This window comes from Saccopteryx bilineata, chromosome 1 (assembly GCF_036850765.1).
Source record: "Saccopteryx bilineata isolate mSacBil1 chromosome 1, mSacBil1_pri_phased_curated, whole genome shotgun sequence".
NCBI classification, from domain to species: domain Eukaryota; kingdom Metazoa; phylum Chordata; class Mammalia; order Chiroptera; family Emballonuridae; genus Saccopteryx; species Saccopteryx bilineata.
Genome location: NC_089490.1, coordinates 94957684 through 94979494, shown reverse-complemented (window position 1 = coordinate 94979494; position 21811 = coordinate 94957684). Strand labels below are relative to the sequence as shown.

The following is a 21811-nucleotide window of genomic DNA, read 5'->3' as shown; positions in this document are numbered from 1 at the left end:
CGTAGCTCAGGCTTCTGCGCCCTTGGGCTGAGACTGGGCGAGCGGGCGGGAGGCGGCCCGGCCCGCCCCCGCCCCCGCCCCGCCCGGTTTCTATAAATTGTGACTGCAGCTTCCCCACCGGCGCTCTCTGCTCCTCCTGTTCGGTAGATAGCCGCGTCTTCCTGCGCAGTGCCAGGTAAAAGTAAAGCTAGGAAGGTGCCACGAAGAGCTAGGGAACATTCTAGAGGGGCCGGGGCGCGCGCGGGCCGGGGCGCGCGCGGGTGGGTGGTCGCTGCTGTGCTGTGGCGGAGTGGGTACGTGCAGAAGCGCAGGAAAGGGATGGTGGCCAGGAGAGGGGGTGGGGAGTGGAAAGGAGAGGAGAGGACCGCACTGAGCCCCGCGCCTTGATGCTCACCTTACTTTCCTGCAGCCACAATTCTGAGACACGATGGTGAAGGTCGGAGTGAACGGGTGAGTTAGAGGTCGGCGGGTCTTGCTCTGCTCGGGCCTCTGCTAGCGCTCGGGGGGTGTGGGGAGGGGGGAGATAGTTGAACACACACCCCCTTTCCCCGCCAAGGAGAATTCAAGGTCAGAGCTCAGACCTGGTGGAGGCTCCGGCCTCAAAGAGCCTCTTGTCCCCTACCCCCGCTGTTGCGCCTCCTGTAACTCCGCCCCTGCCGGGGACAAGTCGCCCAGACTCTTCCCCCGCCACCCGCCCCAAATAAGCAAGAGAGCCCCAGCTCTGGGTTTGGACCCATCCCCTTAGTCCCCATTTGGGTCTTCTTTCTTTCCTTTCGCGCCTTGCGGGGTCACGTGGTGGGGAGGAGCCCCCCCCCCCCCCAGCCTCCTTTGCCCCCACCTGGCCACACACCCGGGGGATGCAGGAGGCACAGCTGCGCACACACGCAGCTGGGAGGGCTCCTTTGCGGTAACCTAGCCGCCATGTTGCAACTGGGAAGGAAATGAATGAACCGCCGTTAGGTAACCTCCCTTAACTCTCTAGTCTTTTCCTCTTTGCTCAACTATGACTAACCCTCCTCCTCCTGCCTCAGTGGGGTGGAGTCGCCTTAATCCAGTAAACCTGGTGAGGCAAGGTTTTCCTCTTGCTGTTCTGCAAAGACGAGGACCTCAGAACTCCGACCGTATTTACCCTAGACCCTCTTTCACCTGCCCGCCAGATTTCCTCTTGGAGAGGATGCTTTAGGACCTAGCTGATTATCTGATTAATCAAAAACGTGGCTTTACGGTGGTTCTTCTATGTTCTTTTTCCTTTTACGAGAAGGTGTGGTAGCTGTGTCTTAGTGCCACTTTGGGGAGCTGAGTCATGGTAGTTAGAAATTTTCCACCATAAAATGGCTACTGTAATAGCAGCCTCTCTCCACAGTAGCTCCCCTCGAAACTCCTTACATCCATGCCTAGAGCTCGTTCTACCCTAAAGACCAGGCTGTAAAGGTCACAGGGAGGATTGGGTGTCTGGGAGCCTTAGGAACCCTGCCCTTTTCCCCATTCCATCTTCCAGAAACCAGATCCTGACTCTACCCTAATCTGGGGTTAAATATAGCACCTGACCTTTCTGCAGCCGGGGGCCTGGCTTCTACTCTCCCATCTCCTTCCCCATACATACATCTGTTGCTCCTGTGCCTGATTAAAAGAGAGCTAGGAAAGACGAGTAGCTTAGCAATTAGACCTCCAGGGGGTTAGGGGGTTGAAAATATTTTATTTCCGCTATGGACTTCCCTTTTGTAGGAGGGACTCGGAGAAGGGGTGGGCTTTACCCATTCCGTTAATTTCCAACCTTTACTCTTGCCCTTTGAGCTCGGTGATGCTGAGTGTACTAGCCTTTGCTCCATAGGGGGTGTGGCCTGAAGCTGGAAAGATAGGAGCAAGCCTTCCTAGGGCACAGAGTGGGAGTGATGAATGCCATGTGCCAAGCATGTGCCCAGACTAGGTAGCAGTAGCAGTGCCCTGCATTGTCACTTGAAAGATTTCAGAGGTCTAAGGGGTTAGGGCAAGTCTTTAAGCCTAATCATCGCTTGGACAGGATAGGAGCCTTCGCTTTGTGGCCATGCTGTAAAGAGGGTGGTGTGGCAGGATTACTAGAAGAAGATAAATTATACCTTTTGGGACTTTTGGTGGCAGGAAAATGGCTGTCTTCCCTCTAACAGAGGGTGAGTGGGCCATATAGGCTGCCTACCCAGGAAAACTCAACTTCCTCCTCCTCGTGCCTTCTTGCCCCTTCTGTCCCTCAGATTTGGCCGTATTGGGCGCCTGGTCACCAGGGCTGCTTTTAACTCTGGCAAAGTGGATATTGTTGCCATCAATGACCCCTTCATTGACCTCAACTACATGGTGAGTGCTGCCTGCATGGCTGGTGTGGGAAGCCGAGGCTGACTGGTCTGCAGTCCCTTGATGCCCTGACTTGTCCCTCCAGGTCTACATGTTCCAGTATGATTCTACTCATGGCAAGTTCAAAGGCACAGTCAAGGCTGAGAACGGGAAGCTTGTCATCAACGGAAAGTCCATCTCCATCTTCCAGGAGTGAGTATGGAAGAACAGGAAGAAACTTGCCTTGGGGGAGGTCCCAGGATGGGGTTACTACCACCTTGGGTACATGGTGCTCATATCCCTGAGCTTTGTCCTGTCTTCCCTGGTAGGCGAGATCCCGCCAACATCAAATGGGGTGATGCTGGTGCTGAATATGTTGTGGAGTCCACTGGTGTCTTCACTACCTTGGAGAAGGCTGGGGTGAGTGACAGGGAGGCTGCAGATGAAGGAAGTTGACCCTGGGATTTGGTGTAGCAAGAAGGCTGCCTTAGACCAGGAAAGGTAGAGCCTGGGGTCTGCAACTCCTCCTTTGCTGTAGGCTCACTTGAAGGGTGGAGCCAAGAGGGTCATCATCTCTGCTCCTTCTGCGGATGCCCCCATGTTTGTGATGGGTGTGAACCAAGACAAGTATGACAATTCCCTCAAGATTGTCAGGTGAGCATGGCAGAAGGGAATGGAGAAATGGTTGGGCAGTGCCAGGGTTAGAAGAGGGACATGTTGGCCCCTGACTTGCCTCCCTCTTTTCAGCAACGCCTCCTGCACCACTAACTGCTTGGCTCCCCTGGCCAAGGTCATCCATGACAACTTTGGCATTGTGGAGGGACTCATGGTAAGAGTGATGGGAAAACTGACCCCATTTCTCCCCCAGGATGGGTTCTTCCCAACCACACAGCCCGGGGGCTGGAGGATGGGGTGGCTATGGAGAGTTTGGGTTCCTAAAGACTGGCTCAGGTCACTGTATCCCTGTATTTCTCCCAAAGGTGAGGAGGGAGGTTGAGGGTAGGTGTTAGCATTATGCAAGGCCTTCACTGTGTCCTCCATTTCCAGACCACAGTCCACGCCATCACTGCCACCCAGAAGACCGTGGATGGCCCCTCTGGGAAGCTGTGGCGTGATGGCCGAGGGGCTGCCCAGAACATCATCCCTGCTTCTACTGGCGCTGCCAAGGCTGTGGGCAAGGTCATCCCTGAGCTGAATGGGTGAGGCTTCTTTACTGCCTTTCCAGACATAGGACCAGGGGAACCAGAAGCTGGTACTGACCTCACTTCCCTGTGTCTACAGGAAACTCACTGGCATGGCCTTCCGTGTCCCCACCCCCAATGTGTCAGTTGTGGATCTGACCTGCCGCCTGGAGAAAGCTGTACGTAAGGGTTGGAACAGCTTTGTTGGTCTACGGAGAATGGTGGCTATATTGAAACCTGAATAACCATGTCATTTTTACTTCGTTAGGCCAAGTACGATGACATCAAGAAGGTAGTGAAGCAGGCATCAGAGGGCCCTCTTAAGGGTATCTTGGGCTACACTGAGGACCAGGTACTGATAGGACAGGGACCCTGGTGTCCACACAGCCCTACTAAGAAAGACTGAATTCTCATACTTGGCCTTCTCCTTTCCTCAGGTCGTCTCTTGTGACTTTAACAGTGACACCCACTCCTCCACCTTTGATGCTGGGGCTGGCATTGCCCTCAATGACCACTTTGTCAAGCTCATCTCCTGGTATGTAGTTGGGTTGAGGTCAATATTTAAACATTATAGGTCTGGTGCCCTCTGGTGTCTGGCTCAGAAAAATAGCCCTTAACTACTCATCCCCTTGCAGGTATGACAATGAATTTGGCTACAGCAACAGGGTGGTGGACCTTATGGTCCACATGGCCTCCAAGGAGTAAGAGCCTCCTGGACCACCAGCCCCAGCAAGAGGAAGAAAGAGAAGCCCTCAGCTGCTGGGAAGTCCTTGCCCCAGATCCATCCCCCAACATACTGAGAACCTGACCTGCACAGTTTCCATCCCAGACCCCCTGAAGAAGGGGAGGGGCTTAGAAAGCCCTGCTTTGTCGTGTAACATCAATAAAGTTCACTGTACCCTACCAGTTCTTTGCTTTATCTTACTGCAGGGTCTAGGGTGAAGGGGAGAGAAGCTGGGCTGGTGCTAGGATGAAACTGCTATCACACCAACCAGACATGCTTCAGGGATGGATTTAGAGCTGGCATAACTGAACACATCCCTTACAGCAGTGGTCCCCAACCTTTTTTGGGCCACGGACCGGTTTAATGTCAGAAAATATTTTCACGAACTGGCCTTTAGGGTGGGACGGATAAATGTATCATGTGACCGAAACAAGCCTCAAGAGTGAGTCTTAGATAGATGTAATGGAATCTGGTCATTTTTTTAAAAATAAAACATTCAGACAAATATAAATAAAACAAATAATGTAAGTTATTTATTCTTTCTCTGCAGACCGGTAGCCTGGGGGTTGGGGACCACTGCCTTGCAGCGTGTGTGCCCGACTCATGAAGAATGTTCTCAGTTTGCTGCCCCTCCAAGCCCTCCAGGTGCTATGTCCCAACATGGCCACTGAGGACCAGGCCTTTTTCTTACCCTACTCTAGCACAATTAGGTTGGATGTAGGAGCATTTAGAACTTCACCCAACATGCAATAAGCATCATTTAATCTAGAAAAGATGGGGAAGTCCACAGTATGTGGCAAAGGCCTGGTGCCCACCACCTAAAGAGACAGACCCTGGTTCTGCCACATGAGACTTCCTCAGGACAAGTCGCCTAAAACCACCTGTGCCTCACTGTGCACCTGATGTTTATAAAATGGAGAAGAAACTAGTGTGTACCTCAGAATTGTGTAGCTACCACCAGAAAGTGCTTCAGTGACAAAAGGTTCAATAAATAGTTGCCAGTTTCATTCTTAAAGATTCCATTCAAATGTCAGTTCACAGCCTCCCCCAGGCACTTCGGCTGAGGTCTCCACCACATCTCCCCAATTTCTCCAAGGTTTTCCAAGTTCAGACATCTTACTCGGCCTGTTCTCAGAGTAAGACCCACAGGGAGGCACATCTTCAACGGATAACTTGAAGAGAGGGAGGCCCTGAGCACACATGCACACACCCGTGTGCACCAAAAGTAGTTTCCCCTTTTTCTGTCATTCAGGGTGAGTGGGAGACAAACGCTTCCGATCTCCCTCCACCCAGTCAGACCTAGAAGTCGCCGAGACCCCTTCAATGCAAGCACTTCCACGAGGGCGGGTCACAGCCACTTCCTTAGTGTCCACAGGCAGGTGACCCAAGCACTTGGATACTGGAGGGAGGACAGGGTGCCCTGCCCAGTCCTTCCCCTCACCTTCAACACAGGAGGAACCCTGTCCCACTGTATGTGCTGCACATGCCATGGAACATTCAGCCTGATCCACGTCACAGCAGCGCCTGGGCCAGTTAGCACCAGTACAGAGTCACAGACACGAGCTGGCTCTAGGCCACAGGGGTGGAAGGAGGATCTGACAATCACATTCCTTGTTCAGTGGAGAAGTCACAGGGCCACAATCGCACTGGCAGCATTTTAAAGATGGGAGTAGCAGGTACCCACACATGAAGGCGGGAGAGCCCCCGCCGTGGTGGCAGTCGCCTGGAAAGAGCAGCCCAAGACACCCTAGAACCCTGGTGAGACCAAGGACTAAGGGAGGAAGGCTGAGGGAGCAGCCCCGTCCCCAGGGGCCAGGCTTGGTAGAGCGGGACAAACCTGTGAACCCCCCACTCTGCCGAGGTTTGTTCCCATCAGGGTGAGACCGGAGCCAGGTCCCTATCTCATGGAGCTATCAGATGAGACGTCCCGATCGGAGTCTTCAGTCTCACTAGGCGGTGGCGGCGGTTCGCTAAGCGGGACCGCAGTGAAAGCAGGAGACTTTCTAGAGAAAAAACACCAGCTGTCACTCTGGGGCAGGCACGAGTCCTGATGAGGCTGGCATTTCTCTCCCTTAGCTTTATTCTCTGGCAGGCAGGTGAATGACATCTCAAAGGCAGAAGGACCACAGGTGAGGGTGGATGCTGGGCGAGGGAATGGGGAGGGGAGGAGGAAACCTCCCCCTCCCCACACTCATGGGGGAGATGGTCCCATCTTTCTCCTGAGGATTTTGGGAGGCTCAGAGTTTAGGACTATCTGAAGTGTGAAGTATAAGATATGTCCCCTGAGACCAAGTGCAGCACGTTCTGGATGGCTCCAGCTTTGTCTATTTATAGTACTTTTGTGACTTTTCTTTTTAAATTTACTTTTTTTGTTATGGTGTTGACTTCCATGGTCAAATGCACAAATGGTAACCCTGACTTTAGATAAAAATCTGCTCCCATACTCCTTCTGTTCCTTGTCAGCTTTTAGTTGCCTTTAACCAGGGAACCACCAGAGTTGGTGGCATTGGGAGATTTCAGCAACTCAGCCACAAATGGACATCCAATTGGGCCACACGGACCAGGTGACTCCAATGAGAGCCCCACATTCAGTTGTGACTGAGTCACTAGGGAGGGTCTTCAGGGGTTGCCCGCCAAGGGGCTCTGGTCCACTGCTCCCTCCCTGCATGCGCCCTTGGAGGAAGCACGGAGAAAGGTGGGCAGCACCCTACACTCCGGGGAGGCCCTTACCGGTCCCCAGACTGGGTGATGAGCCGGCGGCAGGTCTCCATCTGCACGTCCAGGCCCCGCTTCATGCTGCACATCTCCATGTACTCGTGCAGGTGCCGGTTCATGTCGTTCTTGGCCGTGGCCAGCTCCAGCTGTGGCAGGGGCGGGGCAGGGCCGTCAGGTCAGCAGTGACCCTGCTCCCCACCCCCAGGAGGAGAACACGCCAAGAACACCAATGAGCGGGGGGCCCAGGCAGCTGTGGCTGAGGGCTCAAATTTAAAAAAAATCAGATCAAGGCAGAAGACACTCAATATACTATCATCCCTTCTAGTTTTCCTGGCAATCTTTGCCTACTGAGGAATGCAAAGGTATCTGCCCCAGGCCTGCATTCTTTAAACAGACTGGTGAGAGCCAAGAGGCAAGGAATGTTCACTGGGGCAGGCGGGAGCGGGAGCGGGAGCGGGAGCGGGAGCGGGAGCGGGAGCGGGAGCGGGAGCGGGAGCGGGAGCGGGAGCGGGAGAGGATGTGCCTGAGAACAGAGGGCACTGGCCCTGGTCGGCCTTGCTCCCTGCCTGGGGTTTCTGCGTGGCCGGGCTCATCCCTCACCTCCCAACCACACTGACAGTCCTCACTAAGTGGGAACTCCTGAAAGGGCTGGCCACAGGCCTTCCTCAGCTCTACATGTGCATGCATGCCAGGCACCTGAATGGAAATGAGTTGTTAAATTTGTGATGTAGGCCTGACCTGTGGTGGCGCAGTGGATAAAGCGTCGACCTGGAAATGCTGAGGTCGCTGGTTCAAAACCCTGGGCTTGCCTGGTCAAGGTACATATGGGAGCTGATGCTTCCAGCTCCTCCCCCCTTCTCTCTCTCTGTCTCTCTCTCCTCTCTCTCTCCTTCTCTCTCTCCTCTCTAAAAAATGAAAATTAAAAAAAAAATTTGTGATGTATCTACAAGACTCATGCCATAAAGGAGGGCACCTGTCGGCACTGTTGAAAGGGACTCAAATCTCTTACCACCCTTTTTCTCCTCATTGTTTTATTTTCTCATTTGTAAGCAAGCCATTTCAGAAACTAACAGAAAGGGCCTCCTGCCATACTGAATGACATACTGGTTTTAAGCTGTCTCCCGACTTAAGGAATGCTATGTGTGAAAAAATGTGGGGCTCAGAGTCAAACAAATACGGTCTCCCTCCCAGAGCCCGATCCTGCGCCACAGGCTTTGAGGCAGAGCTGAGAAGTGGTGCAGAGGCTGTAAAAGATCTGGGCCAGAGACAATCTGCTGCCTCTCTTTGTTTTGGGTACAAAGGACGGAACAGAGGAACAGAAGCGAAGGCAGAGTGAAATTCGCTTGGAGGTGATTTGCTTGACCGCCTGAGAGCAAAGAGAAAGGGTAGGAAACTAACCATGAATAATCTGAACTGGACAGAGGAAACCACCCGGAACTAATCTGAACTGCACAGACAGAGGATGGGAACTTGGAGAAAGAAGTGGGCCGCAGGGCCAGGCCAGACAGATGATCAGGACAGTGGCATGTGGGATGAGAGGATGGCCTGGGTGGGTATGGCTGGAGTGGCAGCCCTGGTTCCAGAGCTGGGATTCTGGCTGGGGTCTCACATCAGCGAGCCAGGGGAGCAGGACGTGCTGACTCTTCAGTCTAGGAAGGGAGTATGATGCCACCAGCTCTTGTTCAAATAGCTGCCAATGCCCCCATTTCTCCACCTCAGGGGAGTCAGAGTGGAGGGGCTGCGTTCTGGAGTCCATCACTCAGCAGGACAAGGAAGAATATATTCTATCACAAAGTACTACCTTCTATCACCAACATATATTCTACCACAATACAAGGCCAGGACTGCCACCTGTTGTCTCTACATGTTGTATGTCCCCCTTAATTCACACAATTAAAGCAGAATTGAGCACATGTTAGGAGATATCCACAACCCATATGGATACTCCAGACTCGCTGGATAAGTAAAGGGGTGGCATAAGGCTGGGATCATACAGAGAGAGGAAAGGGGGTGTAGGGTAAGAATTCTTTCCCACCCTTCACCCTGAGCCTGGGTTTGACCATCCAATAATGGGACATGGCCCTTGGCTCCATCTCAGTGACCCTGAGAGATTAAAAGTCACAAAGATAGCCTCACCAGGCGGTGGCGCAGTGGATAGAACTTCGGACTGGGATGCGGAGGACCCAGGTTCAAGACCCGAAGGTCGCCAGCTTGAGCGCGGGCTCATCTGATTTCAGCAAAATCCCACCAGCTTGGACCCAAGGTCGCTGGCTCCAGCAAGGGGTTACTCGGTCTGCTGAAGGCCCACGGTCAAGGCACATGTGAGAAAGCAATCAATGAACAACTAAGGTGTTGCAACGCGCAATGAAAAACTAATGATTGAGGCTTCTCATCTCTCTCCGTTCCTGTTTGTCCTTGTCTATCCCTCTCTCTGACTCACTCACTGTCTCTGTAAAAAATAAATAAATTTAAAAAAAAAAGAAAGAAAAACTGATGATTGATGCTTCTCATCTCTCTTCGTTCCTGTCTATCCCTATCTATCCCTCTGACTCTCTGTATCTGTAAAAAAATAAAAATAAAAAATAAATAAAGATTGTTTAAAAGTCATAAAGATAACCTGACCAGGTGGTGGCACAGTGGACAGAGCGTCGGACCCAGGTTTGAGACCCCGAGGGCCTGACCTGTGGTGGCACAGTGGATGGGGCATCGACCTGGAAACACAGGGGTCGCCAGTTCGAATCCCTGGGCTTGCCTGGTCGGGGCGCATGTGGGAGTTGGTGCTTCCTACTCCTCCCCCCTGCCTCTCCTCTCTAAAATGAATAAATAAAAAAATATTAAAAAAAAAAAAAAAAAAAGAGACCCCGAGGTCGCCAGCTTGAGCACGGGCTCATCTGGTTTGAGCAAAGTTCACCAGCTTGGACCGAAGGTCGCTGGCTCAAGCAAGGGGTTACTCGGTCTGCTGAAGGCCCGCGGTCAAGGCACATATGAGAAAGCAATCAATGAACAACTAAGGTATCACAATGCGCAATGAAAAACTAATGATTGATGCTTCTCATCTCTCCGTTCCTGTCTGTTTGTCCCTGTCTATCCCTCTCTCTGACTCTCTGTCTCTGTAAAAACAAAAAAAAAAGTCACAAAGATAGGCGGGGAGGAAGATATATTCAGTGGGACACTTGAATCTATGTAAGCACAATAAATTAAATTAAATTTAAAAATTAAAAATAATAATATAAATAAATAAATAAATAAGTCACATAGATAAAGGGACCTCAAGTGGTCCAGATGGATTACCAGGAGCAACACTGCCACCAATGGTACCATGTCAGCTCTTCTACCATTCTCTTACTGTCATTCTACTGGGAGAGAAGAGAAACTGGACGACTTAAACACATCTTTAAGGCCTGACCTGTGGTGGCACAGTGGATATAGTATCAACCTGGAACGCTGAGGTCACCAGGTTGAAACCCTAGGCTTGCCCGGTCAAGGCACATACAACAAGCAATGAACAATTAAAGTGAAGCAACTATGAGTTGATACTTCTCCCCTCCACCCCATGCCCCCTGTAAAATTAATAAATAATTATAATATAAAAAACCTTTGAAAGCATGTTTCCATTTAGATTTTCTTTTCACATCATGTTTTGGTTTTTTTTGGGGGGGGTGTATTTTTCTTTTTTTTTTCTTTTTTTTCTTTTTTTCTTTTTTTTATTGAATCCAAAGAAAGGAAAGGGGGTAAGGGGAAGACAGAGGCATCAATCTGTTTCTATATGTGCCCCGGCCAAGGACCCAACCAGCCACCTCTGCATTGCAGGACAATGCTCCAGCCAAGTGAGCCACCCAGCCAGGGCTTTATTTTTCTGAAGTTGGAAACGGGGAGGCAGTCAGACTCCCCGCATGTGTCCAACCGGGGTCCACCCGGCATTCCCACCAGGGGGCGATACTCTGCCCATCTGGGGCGTTGCTCTGTCGCAACCAGAGCCATTCTAGCGCCTGAGGCAGAGGCCATAGAGCCATCCTCGGTGCCCGGGCCATCTTTGCTCCAATGGAGCCTCGGCTGCGGGAGGAGAAGAGAGAGAGAGGAAGGAGAGTGGGAGGGGTGGAGAAGCAGATGGGCGCTTCTCCTGTGTGCCCTGGCTGGGAATCGAACCCAGGACTCCTGCACGCCAGGCCGACGCTCTACCACTGAACCAACTGGCCAGGGCCCACATCAAGTTTTAAACTAAGGCCCTTTTGTCCAGGGGAAGAACCATGCAGAGATGCGGCTCCAGAGCACTGCTCCAAGGCCCCTGCTTGGTGAAGCGATAGTGAAAACATCAAACCTGAAATTCAGCATTCAAAAGAGGGAGGTAAAGGCCCTGGCCGGGTGACCCAGTGGCTAAAGCATCATTCCAGCACGCCAAGGTCACGGGTTCGACCCTGGTCAGGGCACACAGTAATCAATATGTACACAACTAAATGGAGCAACTAAGTAGAACAATGGATGCTTCTCTCTCTCTCTCAATAGAGAAATTAAAAACAAAAGAGGGCCTGACCAGATGGCAGCGCAGTGGATAAAACGTCAGACTGGGATACAGAGGACCCAGGTTCGAGACCCCGAGGTCACCAGCTTGAGTGTGGGCTCATCTGGTTTGAGCAAAGCTCACCAGCTTGGACCCAAGGTCGCTGGCTCGAGCAAAGGATTACTCAGTCTGCTGAAGGCCCGCGGTCAAGGCACATATGAAAAAGCAATTAATAAACAACTAAGGTATTGCAACGCACAACGAAAAACTAATGATTGATGCTTCTCATCTCTCCATTCCTGTCTGTCTATCCCTGTCTATCCTTCTCTCTGACTCTCTCTGTAAAAAAAAAAAAAAAAAAAGTAAAAGTCAGAGAGGGAGGGAGCCAGTGAGCTAGGTGTAAATGGGAAAGTAAAGATCAGTTCTGCCTTCCCATCTCCTCAGCTAGTAGCATAAATCTGGCTGTGCCTGTAAGACCTAGCATTTGTCTGCCTGGGCAAAAACCAAACGCAGGTTTTGCTTAGAGGAGCAGGACCATTTGACATGGGGGAGCAGTAAGAGCGTAAACATGCCACGTGGGCTTGAAGAGGGGTTGAGAGTTATAGAAGTCTGCCTGTCCCACCCTCAAGCCCGAGTGCTCAGGAAAGGACACCCTCACATGGGGCAGAAGGGTTCACAGGAATCACCTCCAACCTTCCCCTCCACAGCTCCCTCCATCCAGGGTGCCACAAATCCTTCCTGAAGCCCCTAGAGTTTAAGGTAAAGCACCAGTTACTTTGGCTCTGGCCGGTTGGCTCAATGGTAGAGAGTCCACCCAGCATGTGGATGTCCCAGGTTCGATTCCCAGTCAGGGCACACAAGAAAAGCGACCACCCCTCCGCCTCCCCTTTCTCTTGCTCTCTCTTCCCCTCCTGAAGCCATGGCTTGATTGGTTCGAGCGAATTGGCCTCGGGAGCTGAGGATGACCTCAGGTGCTAAAAATATGGCTCTGTTGCTGAGCTATGGAGCATCGCCCCCTAGTGGGCTTGCTAGGTGGATCCCCGTTGGTGTGCATGCAGGAGTCTGTCTCTCTGCCTCCCTTCCTCTCACTAAAATAAAAAAATAAATAAATAATATAATAAAATAAAAAAATAAAGTACCAGCTCCACTTGCCATCTCTAGAAGGTTCCCCATTACCTCAAAGGCTGAGCTGAAGAAGAGGCAAAGTTCAAGTCCATCTCTGAGCAGACCCTGCTACAACACTGACACAAACAATAAAAACAACTACCATATGGTATCTTACTATGAGACAGACATGCCCTAAGCTCCACGGGGGTGTCATTTTGTTTCATCTTCAAACAATCCTATGAGGGAGGTTTTATTAAGATTCCCAATTTTACAAATAAAGAAACAGATTCAGCCTGACCAGGTGGTAGTACAGTGAATAGAGCATTGACCTGGGACACTGAGGTCCAAGGTTTGAAACCCCGAGGTCACCGGCTTGAGCACTAGCTCATCTAGCTTGAGCGCAGGCTCACCAGCTTGAGCATGGGGTCGCTAGCTTGAAGCCCAAGGTCACTGACTTGAGCAAGGAGTCAGTAGCTCGGCTGGAGCCCCCAGTCAAGGCATGTATGAAGAGCAATCAGTAGCCTGACCTGTGGTGGCGCAGTGGATAAAGCATCAACCTGGAAACGCTGAGGTTGCTGGTTCAAAACCCTGGGCTTGCCTGGTCAAGGCACATATGGGAGTTGATGCTTCTTGCTTCTCCCCCTTCTCTCTCTCTCTCTCTCTCTCTTTCTCTCTCTCCCCTCTCTATAATGAATAAATAAAATCTTTAAAAAAATTTTTTTAAAAAAGCAATCAGTAAACAACTAAAGTGCTGCAACTATGAGTTGATGCTTCTCATCTCTCTTCCTTCTTTCCTGTCAGTCTGTCTGTCTCTCTCGCAAAGGAAGGAAGGAAGGAAGAAAGAAAGGAAGGAAGGAAGGAAGAAAGAAAGGAAGGAAGGAAGGGAGGGAGGGAGGGAAGGAGGAAGGAAGGAGGAAAGAAGGAAGGAAGGAAGGAAGGAAGGAAGGAAGGAAGGAAGGAAGGAAGGAAGGAAGGAAGGAAGGAAGGAAGGAGGAAGGCAGGCTCTGAGAGAATAAGCAGCTTGTTGAAAGTTAGAGTGGTAGTAATTAAGTGACAGAGCTGAGACTTGAACACACATCTGTCTGCCTCCCTCTAGAGCCCGAGATGCAACAGCTGGGCGATCACTCACTCCTCCCCCTCAATGGAAAGGGGGAAGCCTGGCATCTAGGGTCCACAGGATGGGACCACTCCACCTGCAGCCCCACTCACCACCCACTGGGAACTTCTGCCCCTCGGCTTCCACCCACATCCTTACCTCTATCTGGTCAATGGTTTCCTGATATTCTTTCTCCCGGGTTTTGAACAGGGACTCAGTATCTTTAATCACCTTCTCCAAACTGTCCTCCTGCTGCTGGAATAGAAAGGAAAGCAAGGGTGGGGAGAGGCAAGGGGGAGGGAAGGGATGGGGGCATTCCACAGGGCCAAGCAGGAGGAGAGAGAGAGAGAGAGAGGGAAAGTCAGGTTAAAGAAACCAAAGACTGAAAAGAAAAAGGATAAGAAGAAGGGGAGAAGCAGATAAAGGATGATGGCCACAGAGGGAAAACAGAGCAAGGAGAAGAGGAAGGCAGGGAAGGAGGGAGGAGACTGGGCAGCGAGCTGGAGAGGCAGGACTGGGGGCCCCGAGGCCGGGAGGGGTGGTTACCTCTCCCTGGGCCTCTGCAGCTGCCATGGCATAGCCTGAGAAATCCTCCCAAAGCAGCAGAGTCTCCTCAGTCTCCTCCCAAGTCAGGCTGTCACAGTCGTCCTCAAAATCATATTCCCTCCTAGAGACAGGGAGCCCGTGTGTCAAGGAGGGTGGGGCCTTCCTCCTGGTGGAGAGGACTGAGGGGGCGGGAGCTCCGGCCTCGGACTGCTGTGGGGGCCTCGGGACTCACAGCTGGTTGAGCATACGCTGCATCTCCTCGTTGATGCTGAGGGCTGTGCTCTCCTCCTCATCCCCATCGGGCTGGCGGGGCCCGTCACTCTCCGACACGGAGGTGTCCTCCTCGACAGCAGCCTTGCGCTCCCGCTTCCGCCCCCCCATGGATGGGACCTTAATGGGAGACAAGTGCAGAGACTAGAGAGACGAGGCCGGGTGCATGAGGAGAAAGGGCAGGTGTGCGCGGCGGGCGGGAGGGAGGAGAAGCAGGGACCAGCGGGAGGGTGGGGTGGACAGAGAGAGAAGACACAGTTACAATGACAGGAACAGAACACCAGAGTTACCAAGGGAGCGGCGGACAGACAGAGATGGGGACAGGGCTGCAGACCAAGGGGAAGAGAAAACGGAGCAGTGAGGTAAGGGGAGCAATGGCTGGCTGTGACCACGTTCAGGTGTGCACGATGGCTAAGGAGGATATCTTTTTTCCCAAAAAAAGGTCTTTCTAATGAAGTGACTGAACAAAAAAAGAAAATTTTAGGTTGCAAAGAGGAAGGAGGCTACAGTGTTCACAAAGGAGAACCTGAGTCACGTGTCCAGATCTGGAAAGCCAGGAGGAGGGACAGAAAGAAGTAAAGCACAGAGGAAAAGACAGAGAAGAGGAGGAAAAAGCAAGGAAACCAGAAGGGGGTGGTCTGTGCTGAAAAGCCCCGGGGTCAGAACCGACGGCTGAGGCCTGGGTAGTTTAGAAACAGGGACAGGGACATTAATAAGCTTGCATGAGAGCAAAACTAACCAGTTTCTTCTGTGGAGAAAGCCAGAGAAGATGAGAGGAAGAGAGAGGAGAGGAAGCAGACAGAGGAGAGAGGGAGGGGAGAGATGGGTTAGAGACAGCTTCCAGAACTTCTCTCCAGAGGCTGCTCCTGGCCCCCCAGCTAGTCCCCTGAGGGCCCCTCGGGGCCAGAATGAGTCCTCCGAGAAGGAGGATGGCGCCTGGCTCCCAGCCAGCAATGACTGAGGGTCTTCGCTTGCCCCAACCCTCCCGAGGTGCTGGGGCAGGGGAGGTGTGGGCTGGGGCTGGGCCAACGCCTGCCCTCCGCCCTCACCTGGAACATCTGGATCATGTCCTCACAGTTGCGCTGCTGCGCCACATCGCAGAGTTTGGCAGTGATGTCGATGCGGCGGCAGATGTCCATGTCTACCTTCATGGCCTTTTCCTGGATCTTCGTGTCCAGTTCTGTCAGGTTCTGTCCAGGAACATGCGAACAGTGAGGAAGCACCCTGCACTCCACACAAGAGCCAACAGGCCCTGGCAAGATTCTCCTCATCCTTCTGGTCATCCCCATCGCCAACTCCTCCAAGCAGCAGGCATCTCTGGGTGTCCTCCCCACAGGTGCTCAGGCAACTGGCTAACTGGCCAGATGAGGAACCCCTGGAGGGCCTGGCCCAGATCTTTTGACATGTGGGGTCCCTCTTGGAATTTATTTTCCCAGAGAGAAAGAGACTACTGGGAGTTACAAGAGTGGAGAATGTAGTGTGATAAGGATGAAAGCTAACACTTACTTAGCACTAAGCATGTGCTAGCACTGTTCTCAGGACAGATGTTACAATCATCATAATCATTCTGCAAAGCACATGCCTTTATTATGCCATCCCTTGTGAGGACAGGGAGGCAGAGCAGTTAAGGAATGTGCCCAAGGCCGCACTGCTAGCCGGGGTAGGGCAGGGACCTGTGCTCTTAGCTGACTGCCAAACAGCTCTAGTTATGATGGAGGTATGCTGGCTCTCGAACACAGGGACTTGTGTTCCTTCTTTTTCTCCTGAAGTAGGGGGTGGCAAAGAAAAGAAACCGGAAGTGTAGCAAAGTAGGGGGGGTATGGTGGACAGGAAGTCAACAGGCCACACCTAGCAAGGCCTGCTCTGCCTGGTTTCGGGCAGCCTGGTGGCAGGCAGCCTGCGAGCCCGCAGGGGAAGAGTGAGGGATGCTCTGGCTGCACTCACATTGCTCATAAGCCCTTTGAAGACCACTAGCTCAGCTTTCAACTGCTCCACCTTCATCGCCAGCTCCTCCTGGCAGGCATCAGCCTCCTGGGCTTCCTACACCAAGCAGAAAACCCTGATGTTAGTGCATGGCCAGTGTGGGAGGAAGGTTGGGACGAGGAGGGACAAGGAGCAGGACGGCGAGGGGAGGCAGGGGAGGACTGAGGGAGGCCCAGGCAGTGGGGTGCCTCACCTCTTGGAGCTCATTCACTCGCTCTTGCAGCTGTATCCGCACCGTGTATTCCTCTTCCCACCTGGCACACATAGGAAGGAGGGAAAGAGCATAGGCGCAGGGTCCTTCCCTGACCCTAAAGCTCCTGCTCCCCACCTGCCTGGCTCAGACCTCCGCCCTGGGGCTGGTTCCCTAGATAGGGAGGGGCTGTGCACTGGAATGTCTGGCGGGGGGTGCGGCCACCTGCAGCTGTCGGGTGGCTCCACGCTTCTGGGTGGCTCCACACTTCTGGCCAGCGCCGAGCTCACTCACAGCTGCCTTCCCGGAACCTCCAGGCCATGCAGCAGCGACTATATTTACGAGCAGCAGCAGCTGCTCTGGTCTGTCACAGTGCCCGTCCCATTCAGGCCCTGGCCCAACCAGCTGTCTGGCTGGCCTCATCCCCCACATCCTGCCCACACCAGACCACCAGGCCCACCCGGCCCAGTCTCCCACCTTCAGCAGCACAGATCCGGTCTCCCGCCTCCTGCCCGCACCAGAACAGAGCTCCTCTAGCCTGCTGCCCTGCCTTGCGTGGTACCATTTAACCCTGTAAAAGCAGCTGCAGGACACACACTGCGTCAACAGATTTGCTAAAGAGCCAGGAGGAGACACTCAAAGTCCACCCCCACAAGCTGCAGAAACTGCCTACCCAGACCCCCACTAAGTGAGCCGGAGAGAGGTGACAGTGGAAGGCAGGAGCTGGGACTATCGAGCGCCCAAACCCAGAAGGAAAGGGAAACTGGAGTATGAAAAAAATCTCTCATGAAATGGTGGGTGAGAACCAGAGGTGGCATCTCCTGAGATGCAGAATTTGCAGACCAAGACCACAAGTAGGCTAACAAACACTTGGCCACAGGCAGGATCCCTGTCCTGGCCGAGACTTCCCACACAGGGTAGTCCACGGTAAGCTAGTGCATGGTCCCTTACATCTCAGACCAGTGGGAGCAGCAACACCGCACCCTAGGAGTTTGGCTGGAATAGCAGGACGTCTCAGGCCCCACTCATATAACCTATTTCTTCTTGCCACATTCTGGAAATGATTCTTCTGGTCTGAAAATGGAGGGGCATGGCACCAAGAGAGAAACTCCAGTATAAGAAAGGTGGTTAGGAAGTAGCAAAGAGGACAGCAAGAAAATGAAAACCCAAGAGAACGTATTCTGTAGACACAGGATTCAATTATTTCTTCCCCTTCCCTCCACCCTTTTTCCCATCTCGCCCTCCGTACTTTTCCCTGGCTCTCCCTTCCAGTCTTGCCTGTCTTAGCCCTCCTGTACCTCACTCACATCCGCACTGCAGTATTCCTAAGAATAACTCATCTACATCACCGAGGCTGCCACCCCACCCGGGCTGGGCAGGGAGGAGGCAGGCAGCCTGGCCACCACTCCGCCGGCTCATCACGCAGCCCTGCACCCAGCCTTCTTGGCTCCCTGCCACCCTTCCCTGCATCCCCACGTCCTTCTCTCTTTTGCTCTGGCCTTCTCATTCAAACATTCAGGGCCAGTGACGAGCCCCAGTGGCATCGAGTTATAGATTTTCTCATACGAGATCCTTCCCTTTCCTGGCCTTGTTTTCTTCAACTACAACATGAAGGCTTGGAATATGGTACCTTTGTGCCCTCGGAGTCCATGAGTCGCTGGAGGAAAAAGGCAAGACTGACAAGAGGACAATAACCCTGGGCACAATGCATCAGGAAGAGTGGGAAGCACTGTTTGACAATGAACTCCACAAATCCAGGTAGAAACTCAAGTATGGAAGTTATGTAAGGATTAAGATTCATAAAATTTTACAGGATTAAAAAAAGAACTGAAAAAAGTCATCTGGAAGCTCACTAGAATTTTATTTGCACTCCAGTCAGACTTTCCCACAAAGAGGTTCAGTTTGACCTCCATTCAAATGGAGGCCTCGTGGCCTCATGGAGGAGGTTCCCTTAACATGTACAATTTGGGTTTTCTACATTTGCCAACCACCTCTCTTCCAAATAAATGGTATCCTTGAGTGAAGTGAGGAAGCAGGGGCCATTCCAATACAGTAACAACTGAGGCCAGGAAAGAGAACCACCCAAAGTCACACAAGGAAAGGGAACTGAAAACAGAGCGCAGGAGGCCTCAACTCCTTCCCAGTCTAGTTAGTGCTCAAGCTATGCCCAGGCCTTCCAGGCTGCAGGCAGGAGCTACAGCGTTGCTATAAAGAGAACAGAATGAGGGCGGGGAACTGGGTAGAAGAACGAGTAACTGCCAGGGTCACGTACCACACAGCTCTAGCTGCGGGGCCCTCTGCACAGCAGCGTGCTGCAGAGTGATGAGCTCATCGGTCCCCAAGGAATAACTCTTTGCTGTCCTGGACAGCTGGACCAAGGACAAACACTCTTTCATTTAAAAAAAAAAAAAAAAAAAAGGCTCTGAGAACAACAGTTGTGCCTGTGGTTATGGATGTATTCCAGAACTGCCCATGTTCCACTGCTAAGTGTATTAATTAACTCCGGCTGGGGCTGGGGCTGGGGCTGGTGCGGGAGCTGGGGCTGCAGCAAAGACAGGCTGGGCCTGGTGGCACCTGAAGGATTTTAGGACAACTGGGATTCCCAAAGACACTCATAACATAGACTACAGTTAAGGGAGCCAGATGAGGACAGAACTCAACCTCAGAAAGCCTGCTGGTCTGTGATCTGCTAGACTTGGGCAGGTTACAGATCCCAGACCCAGCCTTAACTTCCCAGAACATTCAGCAAATCCCCACCAGAAAAATCTCCACTACACTGAGCTGCAAGAGTAATTCCCAAGTCTGCCCACAAGGGGTCAGAGTAGCTCATTAAGAGGTTAAATCTGAAGGCCTCCAAACCAAAGCCTCCCTCTGACTTGACATCTTCCTCTTTGACTACGGATTCCAGATTCTGGCACATAGTCTCCAGAGGGCTGGCTGCCTTCGTGCTCCTGTTCTAACAGCTTGCTTATCAACCCTCTAAGGAACCCACCTGGTATACAGACAGCACGCTAGTAGCCCTGCATCCCTCCACCTGGCCTTTTGTATTACCCTGCCAGGTCCTCTGCAAAAAGCCAAATCTTCATCTTCAAAATGCACCGGGTCTGCCCCACGGCTGTCTCATACTCACAGGGTGTGTCCACGTTCCCAACTTTCTCCTGCTCAGCCCCTCTGCTGGTTCTGTTCACAGAATTTTATTTGCACTCCAAAATGCCTCCACCCTGGCTCTCTGCACCTTCATAGAGTTCCCAATCTTTCCACTAGCCCAACGAATATCAGTCCCTTCCCCTTTCCCCAGGGATTTCCCTATACTTTTTCCTTTCCTGGGTTTCTTTCCCTGCGCCAAGCAACGTCTCACGGAACACAGAGCCTCTCGTTTGAAACTGGAGTAGGTATCCAACTCTCAACCAGGGCAGCCCTCCCTCACCACTCCCCTCTAATTTCACTTAAGACTCCCAAATTAAAGCTATGTTTTTGCCTCTTATTTCTGATCAGCATGTGGAGCTTATATCACAAAACCGCCCAAGGGCTGAGACTGGTGGGGATAAGCAGTATCCCAGATGTGACCTCTGAGATCCTTGTCCTTTTCACATCTCACAAAACCCACAGTTACTCCGTCATGCAAACACTGAAGCCTAGATGAGACAGAACGAGCAGCCAGAAGAAAACTATGAACTCCCCACACAGTATCCGGTTCCCAATCCCCTTCCCATCATGAGTCTGACTTCTGCATTTCCTGTGGATTCAGTCTCCCCGGTTCCAATGCCATCATCTATCTACTTCCAACCTCCTCCTTACACAGCAGGAACTCTACTCACTTTTCCTCCCTGACTCTTGGGCCCCAGCTACCCCTCCTCTCCACACCTCGTTCTGGTCCTGAGTGTGGCAGGACACTGAGCCAATGTCCCCACCTGCCCGGTCCCTATCCCTACCTCCGCTTGTACTCGTCCCGCTCACGCTTCACCTTGGCCAGCACATTGTAGAGTGCGCGGATCTCGGGGGTGATGGTGTCGATCTGGACGCCCACCCCATCGGGGTGCACCCATGACAGGCCAGGCCCCTGCACTAGCATGGGCTCGAGTCCCGGGCCTAGCCGGCGGGCGTGAGAGAAGGACCAGATGGTGCCAGGCATGAAGCGGGCCGACGAGGAGAAGGCAGCAGAGGTGGAGGTGGAGGGCGATGAGTGGCAGGCGGCGGAGGGCGCGAGGGGGCCAGCTGGCGAGCGCGCGGGCGAGCCCAGCACCCGTGCCGATGGGGTGCAGACGGCGGCCGGCCGGGCGCCCAGCGGTAGCCCCAGGGGCCGGATGGGGCTGATGAAGCCGGTCTGCACCGCCTGGTCGCGGCGAGCCAGGCCCCGCCGGCCCTGCTTACCCTCCTCGAGTGCCTGCTGCAGCTGCTTCTCCAGCAGCCGGTTGCGGCGCTCCAGCTCGTGCACCTTGGCCAGGAAGCAGCGAAAACGGAGGTTCAGGGTCTTGAGCACGTTGATGTTGGAGCCCAGGTCATTGCGGAGGGCCATGGCGGCGGGGGGTGCCGGGCCTGGCCCAGGCGGCGAGTAAGGAGCCGGACCAGGAGGGGTGAGCAGCGATGGGGACACGTCCCCTCCCCCCGCAAAGTGGTCGCCTCCCAGTGGATCCCCCAGCGGCCTGGCCAGGCCCTGCTGCTCCTGCTGTAAGAGGAAGAGGTTGGGGCCGAATAACGGATTCATGGCTGCGCCTTCTGCTGGGTGATGGAGACCGGTGCAGGAGCGGTGATGCAAGGCAAGGGAGAAGAACCAATGAAGCGCCCGGGGGGTGTGGAACAACCAATCAAACAGCTCAACAAAAGGGGCAGAAGTCAAGGGGGCGGGGGAGGGCAGAGAAGAAACCAATGAAAGGCTCAATTTGAGGCTGGTACCCGGACTTTTCCGGGTCTGAGGCAGAGCCCCGAGCTAAGCGAAGCCCAGCCAGGCCTTCTCCGAGTAGACTAGACCCCAGCCTGTGCCCAGGTTCCAGCCAGGGTGGCCCAAAATCCAGGTCCTCCAGTACACCATGGGTTCTGGTTGCAGGAAGCCCATCTTCCCTACACCCCTATCTCCTCTTCCCAAACACCCTATCTCCAACTTCACTCTCCTTTCCTGGGTCCCTGGAACCTAAAACTGACCTGACTTCTCAGTATACCAGTTTCCTATCTTAACAGGATCCCTGTCCTACTTCCCACC

The 21811-nt window shown here is 53.0% G+C and overlaps 2 protein-coding genes across 7 annotated transcripts; one reads left to right on the top strand and one right to left on the bottom strand.

The window, feature by feature from the left end:
* Positions 1 to 62: 62 nt before the first annotated feature.
* On the top strand, positions 63 to 4388 carry GAPDH (glyceraldehyde-3-phosphate dehydrogenase). Its single transcript, XM_066261076.1, has 12 exons — positions 63 to 175; positions 410 to 450; positions 2229 to 2328; positions 2411 to 2517; positions 2634 to 2724; positions 2843 to 2958; positions 3052 to 3133; positions 3352 to 3503; positions 3586 to 3664; positions 3754 to 3837; positions 3923 to 4020; positions 4121 to 4388. The coding sequence occupies exons 2-12, from the start codon at positions 428 to 430 to the stop codon at positions 4188 to 4190; spliced, it is 1002 nt and encodes a 333-aa protein (XP_066117173.1). The 5' UTR covers positions 63 to 175; positions 410 to 427; the 3' UTR covers positions 4191 to 4388.
* IFFO1 (intermediate filament family orphan 1) lies at positions 4238 to 21348 on the bottom strand. Of its 6 annotated transcripts, none has more exons than XM_066261020.1 (9): positions 20547 to 21348; positions 16618 to 16678; positions 16386 to 16481; positions 15491 to 15631; positions 14404 to 14585; positions 14172 to 14292; positions 13785 to 13880; positions 6940 to 7070; positions 4238 to 6212 (listed from the first exon to the last, which is right to left on the bottom strand). In XM_066261020.1, the coding sequence occupies exons 1-9, from the start codon at positions 21317 to 21319 to the stop codon at positions 6107 to 6109; spliced, it is 1707 nt and encodes a 568-aa protein (XP_066117117.1). In that variant the 5' UTR covers positions 21320 to 21348; the 3' UTR covers positions 4238 to 6106. The 6 variants fall into 6 exon arrangements, with proteins under 6 accessions (XP_066117117.1, XP_066117134.1, XP_066117126.1 ...); XM_066261037.1 differs by having other exon boundaries at positions 4238 to 6208; XM_066261029.1 differs by having other exon boundaries at positions 13785 to 13877.
* Positions 21349 to 21811: the final 463 nt, after the last annotated feature.